We start from the raw sequence: 21,003 nt of genomic DNA on the forward strand, positions 1-21,003 counted from the left end.
GTATCCAGACCTACAAGCCACAGTTATCGACTCCTCGTCGACTGTAGCTTTGGTTATAAAGCCTTACCACCTAAAACTACTGTACAAGAGAAAAAGGTTTCTATGCCTGCACCGTCTGAGTGTACTCCGGTGCATCTCCCTGCTACACACATGCCTTGTAAGCTTAATAATCCTTTTGTGTCTCCGCCTGCTGCATCACAAAAAGAGACAACTTATAGTTACCTTTACTACTACTACTATTAAACATTTCTATAGCGCTACTAGACTTACGCAGCGCTGTACAAATCAACATGAAAAAGACAGTCCCTGCTCAACAGAGCTTACCATCTAAATTGGACAGACGAACAGACAGCTAGGGGTGGGGAAATTTCAGTGGTAGGGGTGATAAGTGAGGGTGTTGAGTAAGAGAGTCATGGTTAGGAGTCGAAAGTAGTAGCAAAGAGGTGGGCTTTAAGCCTAGACTTGAAGACAGCCAGAGACTGAGCCTGACGTACTGGCTCAGGGAGTCTATTCCAGGCATAGGGAGCAGCGAGATAGAAGGAACGGAGCCGGGAGTTAGCAGTGGGGAAGAAGGGGGACGACAGGAGACATTTACTCAGCGAACGGAGTTCACGGGGAGGAGTGTAGGGAGAGATGAGAGCGGAAAGGTACTGAGGAGCTGCGGAGTGGATGCACTTGTAGGTCAAAAGCACTTTCTGGTGCTGTTGCTCTCACACCCCTTACAGACCCTGCGAGTTATTTTTCCCAGCTGGAAAATGAAGCCCTTCATAATTCTAAGTATCATCATATTTACAGTGATCGCATCCCTTTTGAGCACCTCACTGCTCCTGGTGTGGTTTCCCAAGTACCTGTAGAACTTAAACAGGGAAATCCACCGCAAATCCCACATGTTGCCTCATTCAATTCTCCTTCTGAGAAAGAACAAACACCTTTAAATAATTTACATCTTCCCCATTCTTCAATTTCTGCAGTTTCTCACCTATCTGAGGAATTCAAAAAAATAAATGAGCAAATCCGTGGTAGTCCCGTATGTACCCGCCTCCAAACGGCTAAACAGCGTGATCTTCCACGAGATATATTGAAAAGTGATCTCCCAGAACTTGAGGCATTAATGTTACCCACAGACCTCAATCCTAAACAATATGTTGCCCAGAAGGAGGGTACTGCTTTTTACGTGGACCCTTGGGTAGACAAGGGAGTGGACGAGTGGCCTAGTGGTTAGGGTGGTGGACTTTGGTCCTGGGGAACTGAGGAACTGAGTTTGATTCCCACTTCAGGCACAGGCAGCTCCTTGTGACTCTGGGCAAGTCACTTAACCCTCCATTGCCCCATGTAAGCCGCATTGAGCCTGCCATGAGTGGGAAATAAAATAGATACTATTGGAGATTCTAGATGGAATGTTGCTATTCCACTAGCAGCATTCCATGTAGAAGGCTGCGCAGGCTTCTGTTTCTGTGAGTCTGAAGTCCTGCACGTACGTGCAGGACGTCAGACTCACAGAAGCAGAAGCCTGCGCAGCCACATTGGTGATCTGCAAGGGCCAACTTCTACATGGAATGTTGGAATAGCAACATTCCATGTGTAGAATCTCAAATAGTAGCAACAGTGGAGGAGTGGCCTAGTGGTTAGGGTGGTGGACTTTGTTCCTGAGGAACTGAGTTTGATTCCCACTTCAGACACAGGCAGCTCCTTGTGACTCTGGGCAAGTCACTTAACCCTCCATTGCCCCATGTAAGCTGCATTGAGCCTGCCATGAGTGGGAAAGCACGGGGTACAAATGTAACAAAAATAAAATAAATAAATAAATCTGGCCGGATGGTCAGAACAATTATACCCACAGGTTGATCCCTATCCCAGAATAGGATCGCTTGCTCCTTCTCATATGACTTTAGCACGTAAATGTATTCGTCAGGGTTTCAGAGATCCCAAATGGGACTATGCTTATATGCAGAAGTGTCTCTTGGTTTGGGAAAAATATGAACAAAAGCCCAAACCTGTTCAATGTTGTCCTCTATTTTATGGCAAACCTGATCCTGCCAATGGAGGAGTTGCTCCTGCTAAGTATATCCCTTGGTCCTTCGCGGATATTCACACCATCGTCCAGCAACTATCCCCGATTAATAAGGGTGCCGCCCCATGGTTTACTATTTTTGAGAGAATTGCCGGACATTATAAACTTTGTCTCGGCAACATTAAAGCAGTTCTGGCCAAGCTGCCTGGTGTCGACGTGGACACTGTATTTGCCCGAGCTGGTTTGGATCAAGTTTCTATGGGAAACTCTGAACATTTAGTTTATTTAGTTGTTACATTTGTATTTAGTTGTTACATTTGTATCCCACATTTTCCCACCTATTTGCAGGCTCAATGTGGCTTACATAGTACCGTAAAGGCGTTCGCCAAGTCCAGTAGAGAAACAAATACATGGTGATGTTGTGGTTGATTAAGGTTCAGGCACAATGGGGATTGAAGAGAGGAGAGGTTATATAGTGTCCATTACGAGCTTTGATTTTGCTGTGTTGCAGAGTTTAGGCAGTTATGTTGGGTCGGTATGATGGTGTCTCCTTTGGTACACATCGAAATGATATTTGGGATACTATGCGCCTTTTGTTTCCAACACAGAGGGATTTTTCCCGCCTTATGAGCATGCATTGGGACCCTGCGAAAGACAGTATTGAAGTTTATGTGTCCCAGTTTATTGCCAACTGGAAGTCTGACACAGAACTTGATTATTTGGATATGAATGTCTCACCTTTATTTTATCAGACTTTGCGAGACACTCTTCCTCCTCCTGTAAAGACTAAACTTGATTCCATCCTTGCTTTGGAACTCAAATCATGGTCTGAAATTTCTATGCACATTTACCATTTTGCCCGTCTAGAGTGCAAAAAGCCTCAAGAAGACATGCTTAAGACTCAGCAAAGATTTTATGCTATGCAGCTATCTCTTATTCACCAGAGGGACAAATCACCTCTACCCACCAGTTCTTACTGCCACCCGAGACTTCTGCTCAGCTTGCTGAACTTGCTGCTGTTCTCTCCCAGAACCTTTCTGAGCCTGTTACTATTTTTACTGATTCACATTATGTTTTCGCCTCTTTATCTTCTCACATTCGTAAATGGAATCGCCGTGGTTTTATTTCTGCTGCTGGTGAACCCATTGCTCACCATCATACATGGGATCTTATTCTTTCTACTTTAGCTGACCGTCACTCCCGTGACCTCTCTACTGCTATATGTTGGGTCCGTGCCCATCAGCATGTACACACTTGGGTACAAAAGGGAAATTCTTTACACGATTTTCTTGCAACAGAAGCCGCATCTCAAAAAAGATATAGCGGAATTAGAAAAGCTACAGAGAAGGATGATAAAAATGATAAAGGGGATGAGATGACTTCCCTATGAAGAAAGGCTAAAGCGGCTGGGGCTCTTCAGCTTGGAGAAAAGACGGCTGAGGGGAGATATGATAGAGGTCTATAAAATAATGAGTGGAGTGGACCGGGTAGACGTGAATCATTTGTTTACTCTTTTCAAAAATAGTAGGACTAGGGGGCATGTGATGAAGCTGTAAAGTAGTACATTTAAAACGAACTGGAGAAATTTTTTCTTCACTCAGCGTATAATTAAACTCTGGAATTCGTTGCCAGAGAATGTGGTAAAGGCAGTTAGCTTAGCGGGGTTTAACAAAATGTTTAGATGGCTTCCTAACGGAAACGTCCATAGACCATTATTAAAATGGACTTGGGGAAAATCCACTGCTTATTTCTGAGGTAAGCAGCATAAAATGTATTGAGCTTTTCTGGGATCTTGCCAGGTATTTGTGACCTGGATTGGCCACTGTTGGAAACAGGATGCTGGGCTTGATCGACCTTTTGTCTGTCCCAGTGTGCAAATACTTACGTCTTTTATTTAAGGTCCCAAGCCTGTGCAGAGAAACAATTCCTGTTTCATTAAGGAAAGATCAAAAGCCTCTGTGGTCTTAGGACCCCCTACCCCACAGGCTGCTGCCTGGGATAGAGATTAGGTGTGCAAGGAACAGAGAGGTGGTGAGGCCAACAGGGAAGCCAGGTCTAATGCAGGTCCACAATAACCTTCTAATGGACCAGAGCAAAAAAATTCCAAAAAAGGAGTCTCCAAAACCATGATTCTTTTTTTTTTTTTTTTTTTTTTTTTTTGTGATCCTGGTTTCAGTTCTCCTTTGAAAGTGCTGAATTTCTTCTGGTTTTATAGTCTCCTTCTTGCCTCCACATCCAGCTGTCATATAACTTCCAGAGGCGGTGTCTTTAGTAGCACCAGAGGCAGGTGACACATTTGAGACTGACAGCTTTAATGAGGAGTAGCTTAAACCTTTGAAGACGAGAGCCCCACTTCCCTGGTGAGCTTTTGGGTTCAGTATTTGTGAGGATGGACGCGGACATCCCCGTGGCACATCAGAGGCTCATGGATGAGGTGGTCATATTTGGAGGTACGGATTCTCTTATCAGCTGGCTGCAGGTAATGGGGAACAGGCAGACACCAGTCCCAGTTTCTGCTCTGTGGACTGAATGGCATTGTAGTTTGGCTTCTCTTAGTGTGGTAAAACCCACAAGTTTGAGATTTAGCTTACTAAGGGGAAAGAGCGAGCCAGAAAACCTCTCCCCCCCCCCCCCAAAAAAAAAAAAAATAAATAAAATCAGTGGGACATGCTGACTGAAAAATCTAGCAGTCTTTATGTTCCCATGCAAAGCTGCAAAATGCCAGGGGTTCTGCTTGCTCCTGATTTTAGCTTCCAAACGGAGACTCTGGCAAAGTGCAGAAAGTGCCAAGGGTTGAAAATACTAGAATAGATTCCAGCAAAATGCAGAGACTACAGGGTTGAAAATACCAGAGGAAATTCCAGCAAAATGCAAAGAATGTAGGAGTTGAAAATACCACAGGAGACTCCAAGAAAATGCAGAGAGTGCAGGATTGAAGATACCAGAGGGGACACTAGCTCAGTGCAGAGAGTGCAGGACTAATACCACAGGCAAAATTCAGAGAGCACGGGGGGGGGGGGGGGGGGGGGGGGTGCTGAAATTACCAGAGGAGAGCCCTGTAAAATTCAGAGAGTGCAGGGGGAGAAATACCAGAGAGGACACTGGTACAGTGCAGAGAGCACGGGCTGAAAATACCAAACTAGACTCCAGCAAAACATATAGACTACAGGGTTGGAAATACCAGAGGAAATTCCAACAAAATGCAAAGAGCGTAGGGGCTGAAAATACCAGAGGGGACTCTAAGGAAATGCAGAGACTGCAGGGCTGAAGATACCAGAGGGGACACTAGCTCAGTGCAGAGAGTGCAGGGTTATTATCAGAGGAGACAAGCAAAAGGGCTGAAAATACCAAAATTCAGAGAGCGCAGGAGCTGAAAATACCAGAGGAGGGGACACTGGTACAGTGCACAGAGCACAGGGGCTGAAAATACCAAGTGCAAAAAATGCCAGAGACTTGGTAGGTTTCCCAGCTTTTCTGTTCTGGGATCCTGAGGATAGGGACCGTAATGAGTAAGAAGGGAGGTGGCTTGGAACACAAATTTCAAAAGATCTTACTCTCGAGCCATGCCAAATGTTTTAAAAATTGGCCCCTAATGATCAGAATGAGCACAGCTCGGACATGAGCACGTGGGAAGATGTGTGACTCCAGGTGCCAGTGGTCCATATGTGAGAAATTTTAGGATTCACACTGATGTCCAAACTCTCAATCTGCTCTTCCTGGTTTCTCTGCAGATCGTGGGTCGCTTCCAAGCAGAGTCCGATCTCTGTATCCCCTGTACGGGCTCCTGGGGATCGCCTACGTTTTCATCTTTATCCTGTGTGTGGTTTCCTTTTCCAGAGGTTAGAACTTAATTCCCCCACCCCTCTCTATTTTATTTTTGGGATACATTTTCTGTACTGCTCATGATCTCATCAGAGGTTCATCATCATGCATCTGGCTCTCATCAGGCTGTCATCAGCCACTGCCCTTCTGTTTCATCTATTTCCCCTCAGGAACACATAGTCCTCTTGGTCTCTGGCTCTTATCGGGGACCAGTCGGGCACAGCTCCTGTTCCTCTTCCTTCCATCTGGCTCTCTCCAGGAACTCCTTCCTGTTTCTTGTAACGTGATAGGTACTGGGGATGGAAATGTCCATCCTTTTTCAGTCAATGATATATAAATAATGTTATTTCTCTTACTTAAAGCCCCCTCCCCCCAGGTGCCCGCTCCTGTCAGTGGCAATGAAACCATCCCGGAACTGGCGGACGTCAAAAAAAGAAAGGGTGACTACAGTGAACTTGCTTCACTCGAGAGCTTCTGTCTTATTTATTTATTTTTATTTATTTGTGACATTTATATCCTGCATTATCCCAAACAAGTTTGAGTTCAATGTGGCTTACAATAAACAGTATTGGATACATAACAAAGAATAATGCATAAGAAAGTAATTTGTTGTAAGAATCCAATTTTACAATACAATGTCATAAACATACTGAGATAACTATGGATGTTTAACATTTAGACAATCTATTATGAATGAGAAATTGTACATGAAGGAAAGAGAAAGTTAATGGTAAATAGAGTAATAACCAATTCAGGTCATAATTAGTTGTTTGAGATATGGCTGCTCTTTGTGAGGGTTTGTTTGAATAGGAATGATTACTACTACTACTAACTAGCATTTCTAAAGCGCTACTAGGGTTACGCAGCGCTGTACAATTTAAACATAGAAGGACAGTCCCTGCTCAAAGAGCTTACAATCTAAAAGACAAGAGAACAATCTAAAGACAAGTGAACAATCTAGAGGACGAGTGAACAGTTAATCTGATAGGGTGGATAGATTGGGGCATTCTATATATCTCGAGCGGTTAGGCGCCGAAGGCAGCATTGAAGAGGTGAGTTTTAAGCAGAGATTTGAAGATGGGTAGGGAGGGGGCATGGCGTATGGGTAAAGGAAGATTGTTCCAGGCATGGGGTGAGGCAAGGCAGAATGAGCGGAGCCTGGAGTTGGCAGTGGTGGAGAAGGGTACTGAGAGAAGGGCTTTGTCCTGTGAGCGGAGGTTACGGGCAGGAACATAGGGGGAGATGAGGGTGGAGAGGTAGTGAGGAGCCGCAGACTGAGTGCATTTGTAGGTAAGGAGGAGGAGCTTGAATTGTATGCGATATCTGATCGGAAGCCAATGAAGTGATTTGAGGAGAGGGGTGATATGAGTATATCGGTTTTGGCGGAATATAAGACGTGCAGCAGCGTTCTGAACTGATTGAAGGGAGGATAGATGGCTGAGTGGGAGGCCGGTGAGGAGTAAGTTGCAGTAATCAAGGCGAGAGGTAATGAGAGCGTGGACAAAAGTTCTGGTGGTATGCTCAGAGAGGAAAGGGCGAATTTTGCTGATGTTGAAGAGGAAGAAGCGACAGGTCTTGGCAGTCTGTTGGATATGCGCAGAGAAGGAGAGGGAGGAGTCGAAGATGACTCCGAGGTTGCGGGCAGATGGGACGGGGAGGATGAGGGTGTTATCAACAGAGATAGAGAGTGGAGGAAGAGGAGAAGTGGGTTTAGGAGGAAAGACGAGGAGCTTGGTCTTGGACATGTTCAGCTTCAGGTGGCGGTTGGACATCCATGCCGCAATGTCGGATAAACAGGCCGATACCTTGGCCTGGGTCTCCGCGGTGATGTCAGGTGTGGAGAGGTATAGCTGGGTGTCATCAGCATAAAGATGATACTGAAAACCATGAGACGAGATCAGCGAGCCTAGGGAAGAGGTGTAGATTGAGAAGAGAAGGGGTCCAAGGACAGATCCCTGGGGAACTCCAACAGATAGTGGGATGGGAGTGGAGGAAGATCCATGGGAGTGTACCCTGAAGGTGCGGTGGGAGAGATAAGAGGAGAACCAGGAGAGGACAGGGCCTTGGAACCCAAAAGAGGACAGTGTTGCAAGCAGTAGATCATAGTTGACAGTGTCAAACGCAGCGGAAAGATCGAGGAGGATGAGGATGGAGTAGTGACCTCTGGATTTGGCCAGGAGCAGGTCGTTGCAAACTTTAGAGAGTGCTGTTTCTGTCGAGTGCAGAGGGCGAAAACCGGATTGAAGTGGATCGAGGATGGCATGAGAGGAGAGAAAATCAAGGCAGCGGCTGTGAACGGCGCACTCAAGTATTTTGGAAAGGAAGGGTAAAAGAGAGATGGGGGCAGTAGTTGGAGGGGCAGGTATGGTCAAGTGAAGGTTTTTTGAGGAGAGGTGTGACAACGGCATGCTTGAAGGTGTCAGGGACAGTTGCAGTGGAGAAAGAGAGGTTGAGGATGCGACAGATGGCGGGGGTGACAGTATGGGAGATGGTGTTGAGTAGGTTGGTGGGGATGGAATCAGAGGAACAGGTGGTGCATTTCGAGGAGGAAAGAAGGCGGGAAGTTTCATCCTCGGTGATCTCAGGAAAAGAGGAGAAAGAGACCTGGGTAGGTTGGTTGAGGGAGAGAGTTAAAGGGTGAAGAGGAGGTGGTAGCTTGGTCGTGAACTCAAGGTTGATCTTTTGCACTTTGTCACGGAAATAGTCGGCCGGTGATTGAGGAGAGAGAGAAGGGGGAGTAGGAGCGGGGGGCACTTTTAGGAGGGAGTTAAGGGTGATGAAGAGACGACGAGGGTTGGAGCTGAGAGAATTGGTCAATTGGGTGTAATAGTCCTGTTTTGCACGGAATAGGGAGGAGTGGAGGGAGGATAGCATGAATTTGTAGTGGAGGAAGTCTGAAAGGGTACGAGATTTCCTCCAGAGGCGCTCAGCGGATCGGGTGCAGGAGCGAAGGTAACGGATGCAAGGAGTCAGCCAGGGCTGGGGATTGGTGCGCTTTGTGAGACGGGAGATGGATGGCGCGAGGGTGTCCAAAGCAGAGGAGAGAGCGGTATTGTAGGCGGAGACCGCTTTGTCGACAGTTTCGGAGGACGTGATGGAGGGGAGGAGATTAGAGATAGTAGATGATAAGGTGGAGGGGTCAATAGCCTGGAGGTTCCTGGAGGTGGTGGTTAAAGTTGGACGGGGTGGAGGGGGGGGGGGGTGAAAAAGTGTGAATGTGATCAGGTGATGGTCGGAGAGAGGAAGAGCTGAGACGTGGAAATTGGAGGGTGAGCCGGAGGAGGAGAGGACGAGGTCAAGACAATGGCCGTCACGGTGAGTAGGGGTGGTGGAGCACAGCTGGAGGTTGAAGGAGGATGTTAGGGTGAGGAACTTAGAAGCATGGGGGTCGGATAGGTCATCAGCATGTACGTTAAAGTCTCCGAGAATGAGGGACGGAGATGAGGGGTCAAGAAAGACAGAGAGCCAAGCATCAAAGTCGGTAAGGAAGGAAGGGAAGGATTTATCAGGGGGGCGGTAAATGACTGCCACTCTGAATGGTAGCGGGTAGACTAGCCGGATGGAATGGGCTTCAAAGGATGAGAAGCAGTGAGACTGTGGTAGGTGGAGGGGTTGGAAACTACAGGAGGGTGAGAGTAGTAGCCCAACGCCTCCGCCGCGGCCAATTGGGCGGGGCGTGTGGGAGAAGAGATAGCCTCCATGGCAGAGGGCTGCAACTGAGGCAGAGTCTTCCGGGGAGATCCAGGTTTCGGTTAGGGCGAGCAGTTGAAGGGAGCGAGAGATAAAGAGATCGTGGGTGAGAGACAGTTTGTTGCAGACTGAGTGGGCATTCCACAGGGCGCATGAGAAGGGGAGGGAGGAAGGGGGAAGGAGGGGAATAGAGACGAGATTGGAGACATCCCGGGATCGTTCGCAAGGATAGGACGAGGACAGGTGAGGGGGACCTGGATTAGGGTTAATGTCTCCCGCGGATAGCAAGAGAGTGCGGAGGAGGGTGGGGGAGGTCGGGCGACGAAGACGGGGTGTACTTAGGAGGAAAGGGGATGGGTTAATGGCAGGAAGGAAGTGCCGAAGGTTGAGAGCCAGGAAGGAGGAGGGGGACAAGAGGGATGGTGAGGTGAGGGATGGAGGTGAATAGGGTATTGCGGTGGCGGGCAGGGTGGGAGGGCAGCGGGTAGTTCTAATGGTAGACAGTGGGAGTGGGGGGGAAAGAAGATTAGGAAGGGACAGGGCAAGGAAGAGAACATGGACAGGGGCCATAGGTGGTGACTGAGGTGTAACAGGTGACTATATAGTGACTGAGGTGTTAAGCAGTTAACAGGTGTTAATGGGTGACTATGTAATGACTGAGGTGTTAAGCAGATAGATAGGGCTTGAAGCTAGGATGATTGAGGATTTTGTAGAATCTAGTATATTCCTGTATATTTCTACATATTTCTGTATATTCTGTATTTATATTCTATATATTTCTGTATATTCTACATTACTGTCTATATTTCTGATACTGTTTCATGTTAGTCCTATTACTAGGATTCGATTTGGCACATTCAGGTCTCCCTGGTTGATTGTATTTATGTCTTGTACACGAACCCCTGATTCTGTATTCTAAGGGGCCCTTTTACCAGGTCTGCGGTAAAAGGACCCTGAGTTTGTCGCACACCAAGACATCCTTTTACTGCAGCAGGTAAACGGATTTTGGTTTTTAAACGGAAACGGCCATGAGGTAAGTTAAGTACTTAAAGAAAAGAAGGGAGGAGAAGAATCCTCACATGCAACAAAAGCAATGGACAAAAAAGTGAGGACAGTTTGAAGAGGAAATCAGGAAGTCTTTAATATGGATAGCTTAAAAACGACTCGACACAGCCGTGTTTCGGCACCAGAGCCTGCATCAGGGGTCAAATAAATCTACATAAAAATGAAAATTAAAATTCAGTACAAGAATATAACAAATGAACAATAGTGACATATAAATATCCTATATAATAATTTGCACCTCCAACGTTCTACTTCTGGATGCCTGGGTTCGTAGCACAATTCCCATTGGTCCGCCCTCACGATGACATCAGAGGGCGGATCAATGAGAGGGAAGGGAAACCAGCACCAGCCAGCCACAGAACGTTGGAGGTGAGAATTGCTCCCCTCCTTCCCCCCCCCCCCCCCCCCCCCCGTCCTCTGAGTTCCAGGCCCGCTCCCTCCCTCTCCTCCCCTCCCCTCTGAGTTCCATGCCCCCCTCTGTTCTCCGAGTTCCAGACCCCCGCGGCTCCCTCCCTCTCTCTCTCCCCCCTTCGAGTGGCAGCCCGACCTGCATTGCCTGCCCTCTTCTCCTAGTCCTCCGCCTGCCCCTCACCTTCCAGCGTGCCGGCAGCAGTAAAAGGCAAGCAGGCACAGTGCTTCAGCCTGCCTTCCCTTCTTTCTCAGCTCTGCCTCTGGTCCCGCCCTCATTTCCTGTTTTTGGAAGGGCGGGACCAGAGGCAGAGCTGAGAAAGAAGGGAAGGCAGGCTGAAGCTCATCGTCTTTCCACCACTTTCTATCTCAGTTGATAACACCCTCATCCTCCCCGTCTCATCTGCCCGCAACCTCGGAGTCATCCTTGACTCCTCCCTCTCCTTCTCTGCGCATATCCAGCAGATCGCCAAGACCTGCCGCTTCTTCCTCTTTAACATCAGCAAAATTTGCCCTTTCCTCTCTGAACACACCACCCGAACTCTCGTCCATGCTCTCATTACCTCTCGCCTTGACTACTGCAACTTACTCCTCACCGGCCTCCCACTTAGCCATCTATCCCTCCTTCAATCTTTTCAGAATTCTGCGGCACGTGTCATATTCCGCCAGAACCGATATACTCATATCACCCCTCTCCTCAGGTCTCTTCACTGGCTTCCAATCAGATACCGCATTCAATTCAAGCTTCTCCTTCTTACCTACAAATGCATTCAGTCTGCTGCCCCTCACTACTTCTCTACCCTCATCTCCCCTTATGTTCCCGCCCGTAACCTCCGTTCACAGGACAAATCCCTCCTCTCTGTACCCTTCTCCAACACCGCCAACTCCAGGCTCCGCTCATTCTGCCTCACCTCACCCTATGCTTGGAACAACCTTCCTTTTTTTTTTTTTTAATTAAATTTCAAAATAATACATTCACAATAATAAATGTATAGAAATCAGGAAATACATCCAAAAGATTAAAGAACCATCCATTACATTTCCATGGATTTTCAAAAGAATATCTTTCTTACTTAGTCCACTATAAACGATCAAGATACAAGGTATTGATCATAGGAAACAAAAAGAGTAAAGAAACTCTTACAATAAACATAAGGAGGACAGAATCACAAGTTTGCCTGCGGTTTCAGCTCCCTACTGGTGCCTCCGAGGCTTGAAGATCCCTGCTTTCTTTACTTATTAATAGGAGCTTCAATTTTTCTGGATCAAAAAAAACATAATGAACATTACCAAAAGAAACAAGACATCTGCATGCAAATTTCAGCTTTAATGATCCTCCCAGGGAGAGAGTTCGAGGCCTAAGCCCCAAAAATTCTCCCCTTTTCTTTTGTGTAGGTTTGCTGACGTCAGGAAGAATCTGTATCTTTGAGCCAAAAAATTGAGCTTCCCTAAATTTGAAGTAAAGGCGGAGTATATTATTACGCTCAGTCTCGAATGCAAAGGATACCAGGAGAGTAGTGCGTTCAGTTATAGACTCTAGTGATGTTTCAAGAAATTGAGTAAGATATAAATCTAGAGCAATCTCCAGATTTGTTTTAATTCTAGTAATATAATAAGCTTTAACAATCGGAGGAAAAACTTCTTTTGGAATCCTTAAGATTTCTAGGAAATATTTCTGTAACATCTCTAATGGAGGTAATAGAGGGCTTTTAGGAAAGTTTAAGAATCGCAAGTTATTTCGTCTAAGTTGATTGTCCAAAAATTCTACTTTCCTTTGGTCCCTTTCTTTCTCCATAAGAACATTGTCAACTAGAGTTTGTAATTTTTTTATTGCAATAGAATTTAACTCACTTTTCTCCTCTTGCTTCGCCGTTCTCGACTCCATTAGTTGTTGAGAATTTTTAACATCCTTCACTTCAGCAGTCAATTCAAATGAAATCTTTTGCAGGGAAACATTCATTGTCTGGATGGCATCCCATAGGGTATCCAATGTAACAGTTGCTGGTCTAATTAGTTCGCTGAGTCTCGCTGGTGAAGGCGTCTGAATGGAAGCGGGTACACTCTCCACTCTTCCCGCCTTGCGCTCAGACGTCGCCGTGTCTGGCGTCGAAAATCCCACAGGGCCGCTGCCAACTTCAAAACTATCCAGATGAAGTTCTCCTGTAGGGTCCGTCTCTTCACCCGGTCTCGGCGGCGCAACTCTATTAGGCAGGCTCAGCGATATCGCCTCCGCGCCAAGATCTCCGGTAAGCTGTTGTTTCGGAGATCCAACCTGGGCAGAAACTTGTGGTCCCAACGTTTGTAGCCCAAAGACTTCTAAGGTAGGCTGCTTTAGCGATGTGGTATCCCCGGTGCTAGGAAAGGCTTTAGCACCGATCTTTCCTTTCCTCTTAACCATAATTAAGGTAGGGAAAGGAAAAACACCAGGCAAGCCTTCTCGTGTCTCAGAGCCTCAAAACGCAGCTCCTCCCGTGGACGCCATCTTGATCTTGGAACAACCTTCCTGAGCCCTTACGCCAAGCCCCCTCCCTGCCCATCTTCAAGTCTTTGCTTAAAACCCACCTCTTCAATGCTGCATTCGGCACCTAACTCTTACCGTTCAGTAAATCCAGACTGCCCCAATTTGACCGCCCCTATCGGGACTGTCTGTTCACTTGTCTCTTAGATTGTAAGCTCCTTGAGCAGGGACCGTCCCTCTATGTTAAATTGTACAGCGCTGCGTAACCCTAGTAGCGCTTTAGAAAAGTTAGTAGTAGTAGTAGAGCTGAGACAGAAGGGAAGGCAGGCTGAAGCGCCGTACCTGCTCGCGTTTTACTGCTGCCAGTGGACCCCGAGGTAAAAACTTTTAAATTCAGGCCAGCACACAGGAAGGCGAGGGGCAGGCAGAGGACTAGGACAAGAGGACGGGCAACGCAGGTCGGGCTGCCACTCAGAGGGGAGAGAGAGAGGGAGGGAGGAGCGGGGGTCTGGAACTTGGAGAACAGAGGGGGGCATGGAACTCGGAGGGGGGAGGGAGGGAGGGGGCCAAGCTGGAACTCGGAGGATAACCTTGCTAGCGCCCGTTTCATTTGTGTCAGAAACTGGCATGTTTTACTAGTGTATAATGTTTCACTACTGTTCATTTGTTATATTCTTGTATTGAATTTTCATTTTCATTTTTTATGTAGATTTATTTGACCCCTGATACAGGCTCTGATGCCGAAACACGGCCGTGTCTAGTCCAGTGGCGTAGCCAGACTGACAGTTTTGGATGGGCCTGAACCCAAAGTGGGTGGGCACAAAATTTTCTCTCTACCCCCCTCCCCCAGCAAAATTTAGTCACGCTAATCAGATGCATTTGTCACACAGGGTAAAGTGCTGCTTTTCAGTGCATCAGATTTCAGAAAATTTATTTAATAGCCTAACACCCTTTTCAGTGAGCTTTCAGAGGCCAAAACCTCCTGCCTCAGGTCAGTATAATGCTGTTACGGTATCCTCGCCTGACCTAAAGAAGGAAGTATTGGTCTCTGAAACTTCATTAACACAGGTACCATATTACTTTATCCTAAATTAAAAATAAAATTATTTTCTTTACCTTTCTTGTATGGCCATTTACTTTTTCTCATTGTGTCGCTCCCAGTCTCTAGATTCTGCTTTCCTTCGTTTTCGCTTAACTCTCTACCCTTTTCTGTTCAGTGTCCCTTCTCTCTCCACATCCTTCCAGTCTCTCCCCTTTCTCTCTGCATCCTTTCATCCATCTCCCCTCTTTCTCTCCCCATCCTTCCATCCAGAGTCCCCATCCATCCGTTTTCCCTCTTTCTTTCCCCATCCTTCCATCTGTTTTCCCTCTTTCTCTGCCATCCTTCCATCTGTTTTCCCTCTTTCTCCCCATCCTTCCATGTTTTCCCTCTTTCTCCCCATCCTTCCATGTTTTCCCTCATTCTCTGCCATCCTTCCATCTGTTTTCCATTTCTCTGCCATCCTTCCATCTGTTTTCCCTCTTTTTCTCCCCATCCTTCCATGTTTTCCCTCTTTTCTCTTTTCCTTGAGGTCCACCCTGCATGCCAGCGCCAGCCCCAGCTCCCATTGCCGGCCACTGCTGCTTTTCCTGTTGAGCAGCAGGGCCGGCGCTACAAAAAGAAGAAGCGCTAACGCTAAGGACGAAAAATGTTTTTAAAAAAAAGTGCGGCACCGGCAGGCACTGTCTAGGCAGCCTTGAGGCATTGGCTGCTGGCTCGCAGGCTCCTCCCATCTCCTACATCACTGCCCCTGGAGCGACGCAGGGGCAGTAACGTAAGAGATGGGAGGAGCCTGCAGAGCTAGCAGCCAATGCCTCAAGGCTGCCTAGACAGTGCCTGCCGGTGCCACGCTTTTTTTTTTTTTTTAACATTTTTCGTCCTTAGCGTTAGCGCTTCTTCTTTTTGTAGCGCCAGCCCTGCTGCTCAACAGGAAAAGCAGCAGTGGCCGGCAATGGGAGCTGGGGCTGGCGCTGGGCAGGCCTAGGCTGGAATTGGGTGGGCCTGGGCCCAGCCAGGTCCACCCGTAGCTATGCCCCTGGTCTAGTCGTTTTTAAGCTATCCATATTAACGACTTCCTGATTTCCTCTTCAAACTGTCCTCACTTTTTTTTCCATTGCGTAAGTTAAGTACTTGCCATTCGGCCATTTCCTGGGGGAGCCCTTACTCCCTCCACTGAGTAAAATTGGAATTTTCAGATCTGTACTAAAGTGGTTTCAAGGTTTTCTCACCAGCAGGTCTCATGCAGTAAAATGGAATGAGGGATTTTCAGATTATTGGAGACACCCCCCCCCCCCCCCCCCCCCCCCCGCAAGGCTCTCCCTGATCACCCATTTGATTTAATGTTTTATTAGTCATTGGGTATTCTTTTGGTGGAGGCTAATTTAACTGTCTTTTTTAAAAACTTTTATTTATATAGTTTTTTTTTACATTTACATTCCCAACATAAATGTAATGGTAATATTCGAAAAAAGACAAAATAATAATTGAAAATTATAACCAAGGTAATCCATTCCCCTTTAACTTTGTCCACAATTCACGGATCCAGATACTAAGCAAAAACAATAACTAAAAGAAAGGAAAATATGTTACATGAAGAGCATTACTAATCCCGCTAATCGACTTACTAGCATATTAACATTGGGGTGCAGCCAAAGGCACATTAAACACTTTCTTTAGAATTAATAAATTGTAGCAATTTTGGGGGATCAAAGAAAACATAATTATTTGTATGTAGGGATACAAGGCATCTACAGGGAAATAACTGTCTTTATATTTACAGATGATATTCTGGCAATTTTGTGCCCTGTTTATTCTAACTGGTCTGAAACACTTACCGGTATGATGAAATGTTTTGCCATAATGGAAAATTGGATCACTGCTCATAGACTTAAGCTCAACAAAGAAAAGACAACATTTCTCTGGTTGGGGTCTGTGGATCATCATTTTAGTTGTTTGCAATTTAATATTAGGTTAGACTGTTTAACCCAATATTGAGCCTGCTATGAGTGGGAAAGCGCGGGGTACAAATGTAATAAAAATAATAAATAAAAATAAATAAATAAAATAAATTCATCACAAATTACCCTTCCTTGGACAAAAAGAAGGCATTGTCACAATAGAACCCACAGAGCTGGCCCCTGTTATTTTAAAATTGGTGTCCGATTCTTCTTTCTAGTTCATGCCATTTCTGAAAAGGCCGAAGCCCTGAAATCCGAGGTCGGAGCCGATTTCGATCAGCTGTATCTCAAAGGTAAGATTCCAAGACTGCGTTCAGTTCCCTGCAACCTTCTGCCGCTGTCCTTCTGCAGGGTCCTGCCAGAGCCCACCCCGTGGCTTTTTTAGATAACCATCGCCAACCCTACTAGAGTTTCCCCTGAGCTTGGACATCCTCATTTCCCGGCTCCCCGTAGAGCGGAATGGCTTGATCCTGCCGTGGAGAATAGTAAAACTGAAAATTAACATTTCAACGCCACAATATCATCAATTCTAATAATGCTCAACTCATATCTCAACCACTTGGCTTCTTTATAATAAAGTATAAAGTTACATAAATTATTCAATTTTTTTTAGCAGACCAGTCCGAGGCAGTGGCGCCTTTTATGCAACATTCATTAGGAAACCCAGCATCCACCAAAAATCTTCATTGGTTCATTTTTTGTAGACAAAAGTCTTCATTAACTTGTTTTATTTAATAAACAACATGTACTTCAATTTACTGCAAATCGATCAATCAAGTTTCATTTCATTTTGATAACCTATCTTTATTGTGCTCAAGAGAACTTTTTGCCGACGTAGCTCTGTTTTGCTCATCTGCATCAGGACAAATGGTCTCCTACAAAAAAAAAATATTTTTGAAAAATAAGTATCAACAGAATATTCATTTCTGAGTCAAGAAGTTGTATAGACATTTTTTTATCAAGGATGTACCTTCAGAGCAACTCGTAAAAGATCTTCCGAGCGCATTCTAAAGAGAACATGGTGCTGCGTTCTTGTAAACCCAATGACTCTCAATTACCCAACTCAATACAGCCAGTAACAAATTGCTACTCATATGATTGACATCCATTCAAGTTCCAGGTTTAATCCACCAGGATCTACCATGTTCACAACAAAAATCCATCTTTGCTCCTTATAGCTCGATTATTGTAGTGTTTTGGGATCTTGCCAGGTACTTGTAACCTGGATTGGCCACTGTTGGAAACAGAATGCTGAGCCTGATGGACCTTTGATCTGTCCCAGTATGGCAACACGTATGTACTTATGTACATCTTCCCTTCCCAGCTCAAAAGCATCTGTAATGCAGCACTGAATATCCAATGCTGAATGGTCCTTCTCAACCCATTGTTGGACTAACAGTGCTAATAAAACTTGATTGATGATGCTAGACTTATGCTCATTGATTCTCACTTTAATGGGCGTCATAGTACGACCCACATATACTCGTTGACAAGGGCAAATTATAACATAAACAAGGTTCTTAGAATTGCAGGTGGTATTCAAAAATCCTTCATGTTTTATGAGCATTAGGGAAATGACCGTGGAAAACCCATACGATCAAGGCAGTAAAACCCAAAATGGGACAGTGTAACCATGGTGGCTCTGACATCTCCTGATCACCCCCTTTTCCGTGTGAAAGTAGAATTGTCAGAGTAGCATTGTTAAGGGTTGATTTTGATTCTACCATTCAAGATACTTCTGGAAGAGAAAATGTAATTGGATCGAATTTCTCCTTCTTGATGTTAGCACGTAAAATGACCATGTGCCACCTGCAGAACATGTTCCATCACATCCCAGAATGTCATTCTTAAGATGGGACATCTCTCATTGAACCTTCCCTCCCTCCCCCCTCCCCCAACTCCCTGTTCTGAATCTTACCTTTAGCAAATATCTCACAGAAATCTACAAGTGGGGGAGAGTGTTTTTCTTCAGTAGCACAGAATTACCAAGAAGAGAAGTGGGTGAGCCACACAAATCACAGAATGAATTAAAAACAGAACCCAGATGTAAAATGCCTATTCAAAAACTTTAATGAAGATAGGTAAAACTCAGCGAAGCCCACATCGTGGTGGGGGGTACATAATCATAAAGGCAGGCTTTGCTGAGTGGAGGAGCAGCCTGACGGTTAGTGCAGCAGGCTTTGATTCTGGTGACCTGGGTTCGATTCCCACTGCAGCTCCTTGTGACCTTGGGCAAGTCACTTAACCCTCTGTTGCCCCAGGTACAAAAACTTAGATTGTGAGCCCTCTAGGGACAGAGAAAGTACCTTCATATCAGGTGTACAGCACTGACTATGTCTAGTAGCGCTATCAGGGCTTTTTTTGAGGGGGTACTTGGGGGTACTGAATACCAGCACCTTTTCCATTGTGTGCTGAAATTGGCCCATGGTCCCCAAGTTTTAATGAAAGAGCTCAGGCTCTACACGCCAATTCTGCCTTGTCATAGATTCTGTGACTGGTTGCAGGGGTCCTGGCTATTGTAGGGTGAGTCCCTCAGTGATAACCCCATCCCTGAATGGTGGCCTGACATTTGAGCACCGGCACCTTTTTTGCTAGAAGAAACACACTGAGCACTATAGAAATGATTACTAGTAGTAGAAAGTTGATCATATTGGGTTTTATCTTCAATAAAGTTTTTCAATAGACATTTTACTCATGGGGGTTGCTCTTTATTTTTTTTTTTTCTGTGGACAGAACGCCAAGATGTCGCTGCGATCAGGGATAATAATTCTTTATTCAGGGAAGCAGTCCAGGTTGCACAGAATCACACAATCTCATTGTTCTCGTAAGCATTGAAACTTTAGCTAACCCAATTCATGTGTCTGGGCAGGAAGGGGCATCCTAAGGTCTTGAGGAATTTTCATTATGGTTATGGGTTATGGACACCTTGAGCTACTTAATTTTATGTTTAAAAAATTCCAAGATGGGCCAAGATATCCTTGTACTGGTCCAAGGTTCACATGATCCATGGGTGTCATGGGATAAATATGTGTGTGGTCTCGGAACTCACATATTGTGTCTTCTCCAGATTTAATTGAACATTTGCCATTAAAAATATCAAAGATTATAAATTACCTCATATCTCACGCATTTAGTGATGCTCCAAAGGAAGTGGGGGGAGAGAAGGGAGATCCCAAAATATATCAGAAGGAGGAAAAAAAACCTTTGTAAATATGCTTGTTTTTTTAGTTGAACATCTGGTGATGGTAAAGGAGTGGGGAAGGTAGGCTCTTTCCAACCAGAGAGAAAGACATACAGTGAAACCTCGGTTTTCGTCGGTTTCGGTTTTCGTTGATTTTTCTCAATGAAAAGTTTGTCTCGGATTTCGTTGGTTGCCTCGGATTTTGTTGATGTGCCCACGTGACCTCACTGCTAATTTTGCAAAAACAAAGGGTGACCCACATGTTCTGCTGATTGTGGCGTTGTTTCTCGTTGTGTGAGCATCACCCCGCGCGTCTAACGCAACGCACGCAAGATAAAATCACATGTGCTCAAATCTCATTTTCCCTGTTAAGTGTTTCCCTTGCTAATAAGTTAACCCTTTCCCTTTAGCTCCATCACAGGACTATATTTATTCTCTATAAAGTGTGTTTTTGGTATGTATTTTGGAGTGTCTAGAACGAATTAATTGGATTTACATTGACTCATATGGAAATAATTGCCTCGGTTTTCGTCTGTTTTGGTTTTCATTGATTGTTTTTGGACGGATTATCAACGAAAACCGAGGTATCACTGTATAATTAAAAGAAGTTTATTGGTAACATCAAAACAAGGACTCAACACAGCCGTGTTTCAGCGCCAAAGCGCCTTCTTCATCAGTCTACAAAATCAAATATAAAAGTAAACATAAACAAGAACAGGATAAAAAATGCACGTAGTGATAAAACAACAAGAACAATAAAGAACTAACAAATCAATATTACAAAATATTCACAGAATAATGGAGAATCAAAAAAAGAGAAATAATAATAAAAATAATGATAAATATGAATAAAGCAGGGTAGCTATATAAAATACTGTAAAACCAACAGGAAAATACATATGCATACACTGGTATGGAAATAAGAATGAATGCAAGTATAAAAACAAAACAATTGAATATAAACTGTGCGATTCCAGCATAATGGCACAACGTTTAAACTTAATGTTATGCAAATAAAAATATGTAAACAAAAATATAAATGTATAAAAACATATATACATTTGGAATACAAAGGAGTTCAATCATGTACTGTACAACATGTATATCAAAAGGAAAAGTTTATGGTTATGCAAATCAAAATGTGTTTGAGATTTAAAGGTGTTGAAATATTTACGGCAAAATGTATGGTTTGGTGTGGTCTCTCTCCTGAACATCTGGTGATGCCAGTGAGAAGGGACTTTGGGGGTCTTTTACTAAGGCACGTTCGTGTTTTTAGCACGCGCTAAATGTTAGAGACGCCCATAGGAATGCATTGTCGTCTCTAACGTTCAGCATGCACCTATTTTTAGCGTGTACTAAAAACGTGAGCGT

The 21,003-nt window shown here is 45.0% G+C and overlaps 1 protein-coding gene across 3 annotated transcripts in view; it reads left to right on the forward strand.

The window, feature by feature from the left end:
- Positions 1-4,239: 4,239 nt before the first annotated feature.
- LOC115466086 (hepatic lectin-like) overlaps positions 4,240-21,003 on the forward strand; it is a 29,275-nt gene continuing 12,511 nt past the window's right edge. Inside the window, exons 1-4 of one of the 3 annotated variants that reach the window (XM_030197103.1) lie at positions 4,240-4,461; positions 5,743-5,850; positions 6,202-6,268; positions 16,668-16,744. In XM_030197103.1, the coding sequence (XP_030052963.1) occupies positions 4,401-4,461; positions 5,743-5,850; positions 6,202-6,268; positions 16,668-16,744 (313 nt within the window). In that variant the 5' untranslated portion in view covers positions 4,240-4,400. The remainder of the gene's footprint in view (positions 4,462-5,742; positions 5,851-6,201; positions 6,269-16,667; positions 16,745-21,003) is intronic. The other 2 variants (XM_030197104.1, XM_030197105.1) reach the window with 2 other exon arrangements.

The sequence above is a fragment of the Microcaecilia unicolor genome, chromosome 3 (genome assembly GCF_901765095.1).
Source record: "Microcaecilia unicolor chromosome 3, aMicUni1.1, whole genome shotgun sequence".
Lineage (NCBI taxonomy): Eukaryota > Metazoa > Chordata > Amphibia > Gymnophiona > Siphonopidae > Microcaecilia > Microcaecilia unicolor.